Source organism: Bos indicus x Bos taurus, chromosome 5 (assembly GCF_003369695.1).
Source record: "Bos indicus x Bos taurus breed Angus x Brahman F1 hybrid chromosome 5, Bos_hybrid_MaternalHap_v2.0, whole genome shotgun sequence".
Classification (NCBI taxonomy): Eukaryota; Metazoa; Chordata; class Mammalia; order Artiodactyla; family Bovidae; genus Bos; species Bos indicus x Bos taurus.
In genome coordinates this window covers 11,304,536-11,317,540 of record NC_040080.1, presented here as the reverse complement: position 1 = coordinate 11,317,540, position 13,005 = coordinate 11,304,536, and the positions used below count along the sequence as shown (strand labels likewise).

Sequence of the window (13,005 nt, the reverse complement as noted above, 5' to 3'; positions counted from 1 at the left end):
GCAGATACAGGACTGAAGGTCACAGGCATGTCCTGGGCAGGAGCCTCTGGGCTTTGCATCACTGGCAGCGGACACTTTCCAGGCACAGCGTCTCCTCCTGTCCTGCCTGCCGCAGCCCTCCGTCACCTCTCGGTTCTTCGTCTAGGCCCTGCTGGGAGTGCTGTGGGGGGAAGGGTGGGGTGAAGGGTCTTTGGAGCCCGGGAGCTGCTCACACCCCGATCCCTGTGCCCCCAGATGACGGCCTACGGGGCCTTCCTGCACAAGGGCTCCTTCTGCCGCAACTACTTCAACATCCTGGACCTGCTGGTGGTCAGTGTGTCCCTCATCTCCTTCGGCATCCAGTGAGTGGGGCCCGAGGGCCTGAGAGAGGCGTGGGGCAAGGGAGAGGGCTAGAGAGGACCGCGAGGGAGGGGCCTGTCTGCGTCCACAGCAGCATGAGGGCGCTGGGACCAGGGCGGGGCCTCCCTGGCGGCTCTGGGCCCAAGGAGGGTAGAGGCCTTCGGAAGGTAACTAGCAGGCGAGGGTGGGGGACACTTCAGAGCAACCCCCGTCCCCCAAGGCAAGGCCCTGTGTGCCCCTGGAGGACAGCTGTGGCCTGTCCTCCCCTGGAGAGGGGGCCTGGCCCTGGCGCCCCAGGCATGCAGAGTCTGCGGTGTCAGAGCCGTTCCTCCAGGCCTGAATGTCCTCTGTACAAGGGGCTGTGGTGGGCAGCCACCGGGGACCAGGCTTGGAGGTGGGGACCAGGTTTGAAGATGAGCACCAGGCACCTCCCCCGCCTGAAGCCCCACCATTCGTACAGTATTTCTTCGAGTCCATGATATGAAAAGCCACCACGGGTTCAGATTACAACAGGCGCCACGCGGGACGGTGGGTGGTTCATGTGCGTTTTCTCTTTTGATCCTTGCAACAAGCTCATGAGGTGATCACTGCCCCATTTTACGGATAAACAAACTGGGGCTCAGAACAGTTAGGAAGTGTATCCTCTGTAGCCAGGGTCTGGTGGAGCTCTGCCTCTCTACATCCCCTCGGCTGGGTAAATGGCCTTGAGCAGCACGTTGTAATGCTAACGACACATGGTAAATTCTTTTCCCATGATTTGCTCACCAAGTCCCCGGCTCCCAGGATAGCTACAGGTCCCTGCAGGTGGGAGACTTTGTCCAGGACTCCCATGCGCTCCCCCTCTCTCCTGCGGGCCCAGGAGCAGGAGTGGTTCACCCTCCCATCCACTCCCCCAGGTCCAGTGCCATCAACGTGGTGAAGATCCTGCGAGTCCTGAGGGTGCTCCGGCCACTGAGGGCCATCAACAGGGCCAAGGGGCTGAAGGTGAGCCGACCGGGCCTGAGTGGGGGCCCTCAGCCCAGCAAGCTTCAGCCAGGCGTCCATGTGAGGTGATAGGTGGGCAGGAGGCGGGGACAATGGCAGGGCCTCTGGGTTGGAACCAGGACCCTCCTGCTGGCACCTCAGCCCACTTCATGTCCTAGTTCCAAGATGCATGGAGCCCCAGTAGAGGCCACTGTTCACAATCCCAACTTCTCAGCAAAGCTTTTGCAGAAGGAGACCACATTCAACCTCAGGCCCCGTGCAGTGATGAGGGGCCCCTGAATCACTGTCCCAGAGTATGGGGTGTTAGCAGGGCTTTGGTCCATGGGTCACCCAGCGGGATATGGGCACCCCAGGCTTCATCTCCCTGTGAGCTGGGAGCACACTTTGCCCCTTTGAGTCTGATCCCCACCACCCCCCGCTCATAGTGGAGGGCTACCCCCGCCCCCTCAGAGAGGGCCGTGCCCGGGGGAACTCAGCCGAGGCCAGGCCCTGAGCCCCCTGCCTCCGCCCACAGCACGTCGTGCAGTGCGTGTTCGTGGCCATCCGCACCATCGGGAACATTGTGATCGTCACCACGCTGCTCCAGTTCATGTTCGCCTGCATTGGGGTCCAGCTCTTCAAGGTGGGGTCTCAGCCAGATCTGCAGCCCCGTCCTTCCCACCTGTCAGCTCCCAGGGACACGGATGGGAGCAGCCACAGGGGACACGGTGGGGACAGTGCTGGGTCTCCCTGGGGAGGGACGCAGCTGCCCCACCGCCCCTCCTGTCTTTCAGACCCAAGGAAGACTAACTAATTCCCAGACCAGAGCAGAGCTAGTTCCCAGACCTGAGGAGGACTAACTAGTTCCCAGGCTGGAGGAGGACTAACTAGCTTCCAGACCCAAAGGCTAACTAGTTCCCAAACCCAAGGAGAACTAACTAGTTCCCAGATATAAGGGGAACTAACTAGTTCCCAGCCCAGAGCAGGACTAACTAGTTCCCAGCCCAGAGGAGGCCAGCGTGTAGGCGGTGCTGCTCCATCAGCACCTGACCCTCCAAGCGTGGCTGCCCTCAGCCCTGCCTTCCCTTCTAGAGAAAGGCAAAGGGACTGTCATCCCTGACCCCTCTGTGTGGTCACCCACCTAGACCTGCAGGGCTCCCTGTGACCAGCAGCATGAGTCCCCCACCCAGGCGGCTGCGGAGCCCTGGTTTGCCAGGTTCTTGCCCTGTGCCTGGCAGGCCCTCCCTTTTCTGCCCCAGTCCTTCTTTCTCTGCTCTTCTCCACCTGAAGCTCTGCCCCCACCATGCACACGGGCCCCGCTTTCCCCAAGTTTTCAACCTAAGTCCAGGCATCCTCCTCCCTCACCAGACCTGCCTCCCGAGCTCTGCTTCACCCCTTGGTTCCCTGTGATGGGGACCCCGCGGCACGGCACGTTTTCTGTCTGGGCTCTGCTCTCCTCACTCTTCTGTCCCAAGACTCCAGCACAGAGCCGGCTGCAGATATAATCACTAGACAGTTTTTGACCAACTCCTCGATTCAGGAACCTCTCCATCACTGTGCTCTTCCGCCTTCCAGGGAAAGCTCTACACCTGTTCGGACAGTTCCAAACAGACAGAGGCTGAATGCAAGTGAGTGCGGCGGGGACAGTCAAGCCGGCTGACTCTGGGTGGGTGAGGCTTGTCCTGAGAGGAGGGGTGCCCCGTTCTTCTTCCAACAGCAGTGGCAGCTGGATTTTACCCATGGGTTGTCTGGTCCAGTTGACATAGCACATGAGATCATCTACTCCTGAGCTCTGCTCAGTGGCCAGAACTGTGGGTTTAAGCTCAGCCATCCCATCCTGTCCCCAAGCCAGGAGTCACAGGTGGTGGGGAGATGGGAAACCCCAGAATGAACTGTCTTCCTTCCGCAGGGGGAACTACATAACATACAAGGATGGGGAGGTGGACCACCCCATCATCCAGCCCCGCAGCTGGGAGAACAGCAAGTTTGACTTTGACAATGTCCTGGCAGCCATGATGGCCCTGTTCACCGTCTCCACCTTCGAGGGATGGCCAGAGTAAGTATGCAGACCCTGGCCAGTCTCATTGGTGTCCACACTCCTTTCAGAAACGATGTTTATCTCCATCCTCCCTAGGTGATGAGGGTGTTTCTGGAACAAGCTGAAGGCCATGCGTGCTAAGTCACTTCAGTCGTGTCCAACTCTTTGAAACCCTATGGACCATAACCTACCAAGCTCCTCTGTCAATGGGATTCTCCCGGCAAGAGTACTGGTGTGGGTTGCCATTCTCTTCTCCAGGGGACCTTCCCAACCAAGGGATCGAACCCAAGTCTCTTACGTCTCCTGCATTGGCAGGCAGGTTCTTTACCACTAGCAACACCTGGGAAGCCCAGACACAGGCTACCTGAGTGTAAACTAAACCACCGCTGATGATCTGAGCGAGCCTGGGCATTTATATTGAGTGCTTTTATCTAAACGGATATCTGTCCTCAGATGGATCTTATGTTCAGTGCAACATCCTCCGAGTCTCTGCTGAGAAACAACAAAGCTGTATTGATATTTACCAATATCTCTTTTTTCAAATCAATGCCCATGACTTGCATTACATTTAGACACTTCTTTGCCAGTTTCAAAACACCTTCATATTCATTATATCAACGGCCCTGCCAGGTAGGAAAATCCGGAACTATTGTTCACACTTTGCAGATAAGGAATCTGATGCTCAGAGAGTTTGAGTGATTTGCCCGACCAACACAGTAGTAAGAGACAGAGCTGGGGCTTGAACCACCTCCCTAGCCCTACACGGGCCTGTCTCCCTGCCTCCAGGTTGCTGTACCGCTCCATCGACTCTCACACGGAGGACAAGGGTCCCATATACAACTACCGCGTGGAGATCTCCGTCTTCTTCATCATCTACATCATCATCATTGCCTTCTTCATGATGAACATCTTCGTGGGTTTCGTCATCGTCACCTTCCAGGAGCAGGGGGAGCAGGAATACAAGAACTGCGAGCTGGACAAGAACCAGGTAACCCCCACCCCCCAGAGGGCGAGAGGCCGGGCAGTCAGGATGCTGAAGCCTGTGGAAGCAATCCTTCTGCAGAGAACCTGATCTCTGCTTAGGAAAGGAACTCCCCCCAAACCCCTGTCAGGACCTCTGGATCCCCGGTCCACACCTTTGCTCTAGACTCACCATTCTGGCTGCTGTGTGGACTTCGCATGGTAAGGAAGCCAGGGGGGAAGCCAGTTAGTGTAGAGGAGCAGTGCTTAGACCCTTATGTATTACCAGGTTGATGACAGTAGAGACGGAGCAAATAGACTGGTTGGGTTTAGAAGCTGGAAGTGGAGACTGGAGGAGAGAGGAGGGCTTGGGTGAGTCCTGTCCTGACCTGGGGTCCGGGCACAGCGCAGAGTTAACCAGAATATAGTCAACCAAGGACGCCTTGGCCGCGAGCTATGGCTTCTGGTCTGTGGACACTGGTAGCTAAGACCACTGACTCAGGATGGGAAAGGAGAATCGCAGAAAGACGGGCCTCCAGAAGAGTCTATAGCTGGAAATATCTGAGAAGATGGACTGTCATTCAGTCAGCAAGCGTTTACCAACCATCCCCGAGACAGAAGGAAGGAGACAGGGCCCCCTCAACTACATCCTGATGGGGACCAACCAAAGAGGGTTCTCCCTCCTTAGAGGAATGATAGAACCTCAAAAAATGTCCAAGTAACAGCTGGTTCAACCTGTGAAACCCCTCCCGTCTAACCCCAGTGGCAGCGTGTGGAGTACCCCCTCATCTGGGTTACTAACCCTCCCGTCTACCCTAGCGCCAGTGCGTGGAATAACACCCACCCCCCCAACCCCCCCAACCCCCCCCACCATCATCCGGGTTACTAAACCCTCCCGTCTACCCTAGCGGCAGTGTGTGGAGTATGCCCTCAAGGCCCGGCCCCTGCGGAGGTACATCCCGAAAAACCAGCACCAGTACAAGGTGTGGTACGTGGTCAACTCCACCTACTTCGAGTACCTGATGTTCGTTCTCATTCTGCTCAACACCATCTGCCTGGCCATGCAGGTCAGTCCCGCGGGCCGGCCGGGGTGCCTGGGTCGGGGCAGGGTCCAGGGCGGAACGGGGCTGGGAGGTGTTGCCATTTCACTGGCTGAGTGGGGCAGGAGGGGCACCTTCCCGAGGGGTCAGAATGCCAGGACCCTGGGCTGTGACATAGAGGGCGATGGAGCACAGGTGATCTTGCAGTGGCATTGATTGTCCGTGATGCCAGCTGTGTGGAGCCCACCTGAGGCCAGGCGGCCACGCAGAGCTGACCCCGATGAAAGCAGGGCCCAGGCTGTGCTCGCCTGCGTTTGCAGGAATGACAGAGAGGGGAAGTGGACCCTCAGGGCTTCTTGAGCCCACCTGGTTCCCGCAGGTGTGGCCGGCCCCCCGGGCTGCATTCAGGAAGGTCTCTATTGAGGGCGTGGCTGGGAGCAGGGAGCCCCCGCCTTATTTCACAGCCCCTCCGCCCCCACCCCCTACCCCCAGCACTACGGTCAGAGCTGTCTGTTCAAAATCGCCATGAACATCCTCAACATGCTCTTCACCGGCCTCTTCACAGTGGAGATGGTCCTGAAGCTCATCGCCTTCAAGCCCAAGGTAGGCCTTCTGGGACGGGCCTTCGGTCCACAGCGTCGAGGGCGGGCTTGGGTCGATGCGGGCAGAGTCTCAGCCAGGGACCGGATCCTCCTGGCGATGACCGCTGCAGCCCAGGAGCCTTCAGGGCTTGCGCCAGGCCGACTCCTTTAAGCAGACTCTCAGCCCCTGGACTGACCTGAGGTCTGGACACAGGGAGCAGGGAGGTGCCTGAGCTAGCCTCCTTCCGGGGGAGGCGGAGTCGCCCTCGCCCCCGCACATCGTCTAGAAGAGACTGGAAACCAAACCTCACCAGGCCCAGCCCCGCCAGACCCAAACGGGGTCTGTTCTCACGCGGGCACTGCACAGACGAAGAGCCTTGCTGCAGGGGCTCAGGCAGGGCCGCTTTTGCTCAGGACTGGGCGTTAGTGCATCCGGGGGGCCTCTGGTTCCCCACTTCAGGGCTGCAGTCACTGCCCATACCTTCCGGCACCGGACAGACCTAAAAATGTCTGTGCGTAGCTAGGTATAAGCAGCTTTTAGAAAAAAACATTGGGAGAGATTAGAGCTGAGTGAGGCAGGACAGGGCAGGTTGGCTCCTGCTTCTTGGATCATCTGTGCCCTTTGTCACTGACCAGACGCCCCACACACACACACATGGCCTCGAGGATGGAGGGTGACTGGGTTTGAGCAGCTCCCATCTCTCTCCCTATAGACAGCTCAGCGTCACCGTGTCCACTGCCTGGGCTTCACAGCTGCCCTAGATGGGGTGTCCTGGGGGCTCAGGGGCTTCCAGTTGCTACACAACTTTGAGGGGGTCAGTGAGACGGGATCTAAGAGGGTAATGCAGGACAGGTTTCCGAACCTTCTTGTCCCCACTTCTACTGGTTTTTCTAGATGCAACACAGGTCAACCCCGGGGCGGGGCGGAGGGGCCAAACTTCATGTTCTTGGTCCTGTATTTCACTTCCATTCAGATGCTCACCTGCTCCAGAACTAGAGGGGCCAGGAGGGATGCCCCAAGGCTGTAGATTGGATCCCTGTTTAGTGACAGGATCCTCGTTGTCTTCTCTGAATTAATGTTCCACCAACATTTGTCAGTAACCTGCGATGCTGCACACACCTCATTGCATGGAATCCTCAAGACACCTCTCTGAGATAGGTATTAGCTCCTTGTCTTAGAGAAGAGGGGAGTGGAACTCAGAGCAATTAAATGTTGTATTAATTACACCATTATTAAGTGGCAGGACTGGGAATAGAATCCAGCATGTCTGACTTCGTAGTCGATGTAATTCCCTCCACACCAAGCCATTAGCAAGCGTCTTCCTGCACCATATGTTCTGCTGGGGACTTTGCAGAAGGAGGGAAACCCTTGAGGGGCTTCAAAGACAAGACAGGCCGTGTTCCCACTGCACCAAGCCTCCCTCACCAAAGGTACCTAAGAGTGTGGAACCCAGGCTGAATGCACAGAATGAGACCCTAATAAATGTCATTTGGTAATAATCATGGTGCTTTCCCACCTCCTCCAGGGCAGCAAATAGGCTCTTTTCACTTTCCCTTCCAAGCCCAGTCCCATTTAGGGGCAGAGAAGACCACGGAATGTCCCTGGCCATCTTCTGTGGGGCCCTGTTCCAAGCCACATGGCCAGGGGGCCGGCAGGCTCAGAGCCCACAGCAGCACACCCCAGGGAGGCTGGTGGGCCAGGCCGTCGCTGAGCTGAGCCTCCAACTCAGATGACAGCTTCCAGGAGGGAACGGGCATGGTTTTCTCCAGTCTCCTGAGATGTGCGGGTTAAATAGATCAAAGGCTTGAGTCACTCTGTGTTGAATCAGACGTGTTTCTGACAATGTCAGGTGCTGCTGCACAGCCCTGTGGGGTCTTCCTGAGTCGGGCTGCAGAGCTCAGGGGATGCACGAGACAGACCTGCCCTAAGGAGCAAGTGGCAGTGACATTGCATGGGCCTAAGCCTGGAAAACACTGTCCCTGAATCCTGCAGACCCAGGAACAAGCCAGTTACCTGGGAAGTAGCCAGTTAGTGTGCTCGGAACCATAACACACCCCATCTCCTGTACGTCTTGCTTTCTGTCGTGAGAAAATGGGGTAAAATCAGAGCGATGTTTCCAAAGAAGTGAAACAACCAACCTGGGGATCTGCATTTCACACGCAGAAGGGTCTGTCTGTGCTTAAAGAGAAAGGGAAAAAGTCAAAGTGTTAGTCACTCAGTCGTGTCCGACTCTTTGCAACCCCATGGCCTGTAGCCTGCCAGGTTCCTCCATCCATAGGATTTCCCAGGCAGGAATACTAGAGTGGGTTGCCATTTCCTTCTCCAGGGGGTTTTCCGAACTCAGGGATCGAATCTGCGTCTCCTGCATTGGCAGGCGGTTTCTTTACCACTGCGCCACCTGAGAATCCCTCATTAAGGAACAGATTCCAGAAGCATCGCCAACATTTCCAGGCAGAAAACCAAGCCAGAAAGTGTCTGCAGCTCTGGTGGAAATACTGAGCTGGCTCCACCCGACAACCAGGGCTCCTAACGTGGCTGCATGTCTGTGTTGCGTGTCTGCACCCGTGAGCGTCAGCTGAGGAAGGGCGGTCAGAAAACAGGGATGCGGGGGTGGACGTCAGCCCTGACAGCGGGTGTCTGAGGCTGGCCTGCTGGGCTTCCTTCTCCGTCGCTTGGTCTCTGTGGTTGGTTGGTCAGTGGTTCAGTTTGTAGTCTGGCCTTGTTCTTTCCGTGTCTTCGTGGTAACTGATGTTTCTGGTCTTCATTTCCATCTGTTCTGCTTACCACTTTGAGAAATTAAGTCAATTCAAGTAGACCTCTTCTCTGTCTGTCTGAAGAGTAGGACAGGTGACAGGCGTGTCCTGAACACCTAGTGGCCAGGGGATTTCTCCCTCGAGCAGGAGAACTGCCCTGGACATTCCCAGTGGCCCCTGGGCCCTTTGAGACTCTGCAGGACTGAACTGGTCAGCATGAAAAGGCTTTGGTTAGAAGGATCTGAAGTTCATTGAGTAGCTGGAGTGTCCTCTTATGAATGGAAATTTATCAGCAAAGACAGAAAAGAACTTTTAAGATACTCTTGATGATAAGCACTGAAAAATATCCAATAGCTAGGAATGCGTGTGTGCCAAGTCACTTCAGTTGTGTCTGAGTCTTTGTGACCCCACAGACGGTAACCCACCAGGCTCCTCTGTCTGTGAAATTTTCCAAGCTTGAATACTAAAGTGGGTTGCCATACTCTCCTCCAGGGGTCTTCCCAGTCCAGGGATCAAACCTGAGTCTCTTGCAACTCCTGCATTGGCAGGTGGATTCTTTACCACTAGCACCACCTGGAAAGCTCCAGATTCAGGCAGGTCCCCTCAAACCTTCATCCTGGGTGGTTCTGCAGTGGAGACCTGCTGTGAACTCAGGTGCCAACAGGGCAGGGGAAGACTCTCCCAAGACTCCAAAGGAACCCAGCTGGTTCCCATCCCATCCCATGCCACCAGGGGAGGCCGTGGGTGCTTGTGCTCTGCCCACACCGAGCTCACCTCCAGGTGCCCAGAGCACTCATCACATGTCGGTGAGATGAGTGAGTGAAGGCCTTTGAAACTTTGCTGGGGAGGAAAGCTTAACTCCAAAGAAAAACTGGAGCAGATGTCCAAAGTGTGCATTCCTCGAATAACTTGGAGGGTCACCACCACCCACCTTGGGTCTCCCCTGCCTCCTGCTGCCCCACCTCCATCCCATGCTATTTGAGCTGGGAGGTGCCAGCCTCTTGAAGGGCAGATCACAGGGTAGAGCTGTCAGGGAGGTGGGAGGCAGGAGGGGGAGCAGCTGTGTGCCAGCCAGGCCGCCCCACTCCGGCAGTCCCCGATCACCGTGATGTTTGAGGACATCGTGATGTCGCATACAGTTGACATTATCTCTGCGAGGCAGCGGTTCCCAGTGTGACACTCCACTGCTGGCTGCGCCCACCCCCCATCTCCCAGACCCATGACCTGGAGCCCAGGAAAGACAGAGTTTCTGGGACTAGGGGCACTGCCTCCCAGGCTCAGTCCAGCTAGGCTCTGACTCGGCTGGACCTCCTTCCCTGGTCAGGCACACATTGTCTCCCCCTGCATTTTAGATCCTGCCTCCTCAGTCCTCACTAGGATTCAAGATGAGATCCCCTGAAGGTGCTTGGGGTTCTGTAGCCCACCTTCCCTCTCCTCCTCCCACGGTCCTGGGCTCTGCCTTCCCCACTGCCCAGCCCCACCCCCACAACTGACCCTGTACATCAGACCTCCCTGGGAGGGGCAGACTAGCTCCAGCGAACCTGACAGTCACTGGACGCACCGGGCCTCCTGCAGGTGCAGGGCTCACCTGTGTCCCACGTCGCCCCCACTATCACCAGAAGGTCGTCATAGGTGGGGAAACCTCGGTACAGAGAGGTGCGGTCATCTGCTCAGGGTCACCCAGCCGGGAAGTGGCAGAGGGAGGACTCGAACCCAGACACCCTGCCTCCAGGGCTCACACACTACACCGCCTCCTTCAGCTTGGAACAGCTCCAGGCATGGAGTGAATCGGGGCACAGATGATCCGAGAGAGAAGTCCGAATTCTCACACAGGTGCAGTGCATCATGGGATGCTGGGGCGGCAGTCTCTCCTTCCCAGAAACGATGGGCTGAAGCCAGGGCTGGTTTGGTCCATAAGCCAGTGAGCAGAGGGTTGGCACACTCAGGAGAAGGGATAGTTCCTGGCCCGTCAACCCCAGGGACACAGCCAAGGCCTCCCAAGGCTGGGGGTCCACTCACCCTGCAGGCTTAGAGAAGGCTTCCAGCCCAAAGCGCTATTCCCCCGATGACCAGCCCTGCCTGGCTCTGAGGAGCTAGACCTTGAGAGGTTTGGTTCACCAGGTCAGGGAGAGCCCGAAAACCCTTTTCCTGACCCTGACTTCCACCAAGGAGAGAACGGGTGTGTGACCTGGCTCCAGTCAGCCAGACTTCCTGAAAGTCTGTGGTATTTTCCCAGTCTGCTTCCTCCATCACCCCACAAACCTGTGTCACCCGAGATTTCCAGCAAACAGGTCCCATCCACCTGGGGATTGGCAGGTGTGTCCTGGCAACCACTGACCTCCTGGAGGGTGTCAGCTGTTTCTGGGGTGGGTGTGGAAGGGGGTGGAGAAGGGGCTGACAGCTGAATCAAACCGTGTCCATGGTCCAGCTTGGAAGATTGATAGAAAGGGGGTGGATGGGTTGGGGGGAGCTGGCATCTTAAAGGGACCCTGCCACCCCCCTACTCGGGCTGTATGTAAACCTCCTCTGGGCGGGAACTGGTGGGCTCCGCGGCCAGTGGAGGCCCTGGACCCACAGGTCAGATAGGTCAACCGAAGGCCCCAGCAGCACAGCCTGCAGAGGGCGAGGGCAGGGCATGAGCAGAGGGAGCCTCCAAGGAGGGCAGGAGTGGGGGGCAGCCTGGTCACTGTGCGACCAGAGAGCAGGGGTGACAGGCGATGGTGTCGTGGGGGCGGGTTGCAGGGTCCCAGGGCCTGGCTCCGGCCCCGTGCTCGCCCTTTGTTAACCTCCTGTCCACCGCTTCTGCCTGCCTTCCTCCCTTGTCTCTCCCCTCAGCCGCACTGCGGACCCAGGTGACCCACCCGTCTGTTCCAGGTCCCTCTGGTGAACCGGAGACTCCAGCCTTCCCTGCGAACAAGACTCCCGTCGCCCTCTCTCCTCCTCCCCTTGGCCCCAATAACGCTCTGTCGCCGGGTTTTCTAGGCTGGATGCGGGACGTCCTGGACTCTTCTCTGGTTCCTGCTCCCATCCTCTCTCTGCCTGAACCCCCTACCCCTTCCTCCTGAAACCATTCTCCCTGCTGGAGGTAGCTCCCCAGCGTTTTCCAAAAGTGATGTTGAACACATGCACATTTGTCATTCGTTTGAGGTCCTCACTCTGTGCCCTCAAAACCGGCACTCCCCATGTGCCTGAAATGCCATGTGAGCACCCAGGAGGGGTTGGTTCTTTCCTGCCCACAGCTCAAATGGGAGAACAAGTCTCTTTCTGCCCCAGGGGCCCTGTGATATTCAGAGAAACACTCAAGGAGGCTGACAAGATGGCCAGGGTTCCAAGTGACCCTCACTTCCCCATGCCCTAGGCCAACCTCTGCTCCCTGCCGGTTGTCCAGAGGCTTTGTGGTGGCATTTCTGCTTACATGGGCAGACATGCTTGGGAACTGAGAAGGCCCTGTCCCTGTGACCTGACCTCCGCACTAAGAGTAATGGCCTGGACAGCATGTCTTGTGATCCAGCTGAAAGGGGGCACAGCTGGGAAGTGAGGGGTCAGGAAGCAGGATGGAGCCGGGAGAAATGGGCGAACAGAAGACGCCTGACTCCTAAGAGTCAGGAACACAAAGGGAGAGTTGGCCACCCCCAGGAGGGCTGGGGAGAGGGGCCTGGGAGACGCTTAGAGGCGGGGGCTTCCCTGGAAGGACCAAAGGGGCAGATGTCCTCTCTTAAAGTAGACACATTCCCCTGGTGCTGACCCTCCCCACTCCACCCCCCGGGAGAGCGACTGCCCAGCTCCCGGGATCCTGAACCGCGAGTGTGCATCCATGTGTCCCAGAGCACCACTCCCTGACTCCTCCACTCTGAGAGGACCCGTCCTGTCTTTGCAGAGAGTCTGCCTACCCAGGACTCCTCATGGAAATGGAGACAGTCAGTCATCCACATGCTTCCAGAAATGTTTCAAAAACATGCATCTGTTCCCTTCCCCAAATACAGTGTAAAACAGGCAAAATCCACATGTGCAGGACAAGGGGTTTGGTTCAGCACCCTGCTGCCTGCCAGGCACCAGGCATGACGGCCCGTGTGCTCCTCCCGAGAGGCCTCTGTCCCAGGCCCCCACCCTGCCTGCAGGAAAGGCTGTGAGAGCCCTGTTCTCTCAGGGCGTCTCAGCAGGATGCTGGTCACAGTGATGATGCTGGAGACGGGGCTTCGGAGACGCAGTCCAGGCCCCACACACACATTTCCAGGCTTTGGGCCTGACCCAGCCTCCATCCCCTTGAAGTGAAGAAAGCCTCTGGACAGAGGCAAATCCAGGGCTAATGCCCGTCTGGGGCTGGCATGAG

At 57.4% G+C, this 13,005-nt stretch overlaps 1 protein-coding gene across 25 annotated transcripts in view; it reads left to right on the top strand.

Moving 5' to 3' along the window:
* Positions 1-13,005, top strand: part of CACNA1C (calcium voltage-gated channel subunit alpha1 C) — a 391,155-nt gene that overhangs the window by 342,287 nt on the left and 35,863 nt on the right. For all 25 annotated transcript variants that reach the window (XM_027540909.1, XM_027540907.1, XM_027540916.1 and 22 more), the window contains 8 exons: positions 235-341; positions 1,236-1,323; positions 1,838-1,945; positions 2,878-2,930; positions 3,212-3,358; positions 4,127-4,328; positions 5,209-5,367; positions 5,833-5,943. In XM_027540909.1, coding sequence (XP_027396710.1) covers positions 235-341; positions 1,236-1,323; positions 1,838-1,945; positions 2,878-2,930; positions 3,212-3,358; positions 4,127-4,328; positions 5,209-5,367; positions 5,833-5,943 — 975 coding nt within the window. The remainder of the gene's footprint in view (positions 1-234; positions 342-1,235; positions 1,324-1,837; positions 1,946-2,877; positions 2,931-3,211; positions 3,359-4,126; positions 4,329-5,208; positions 5,368-5,832; positions 5,944-13,005) is intronic.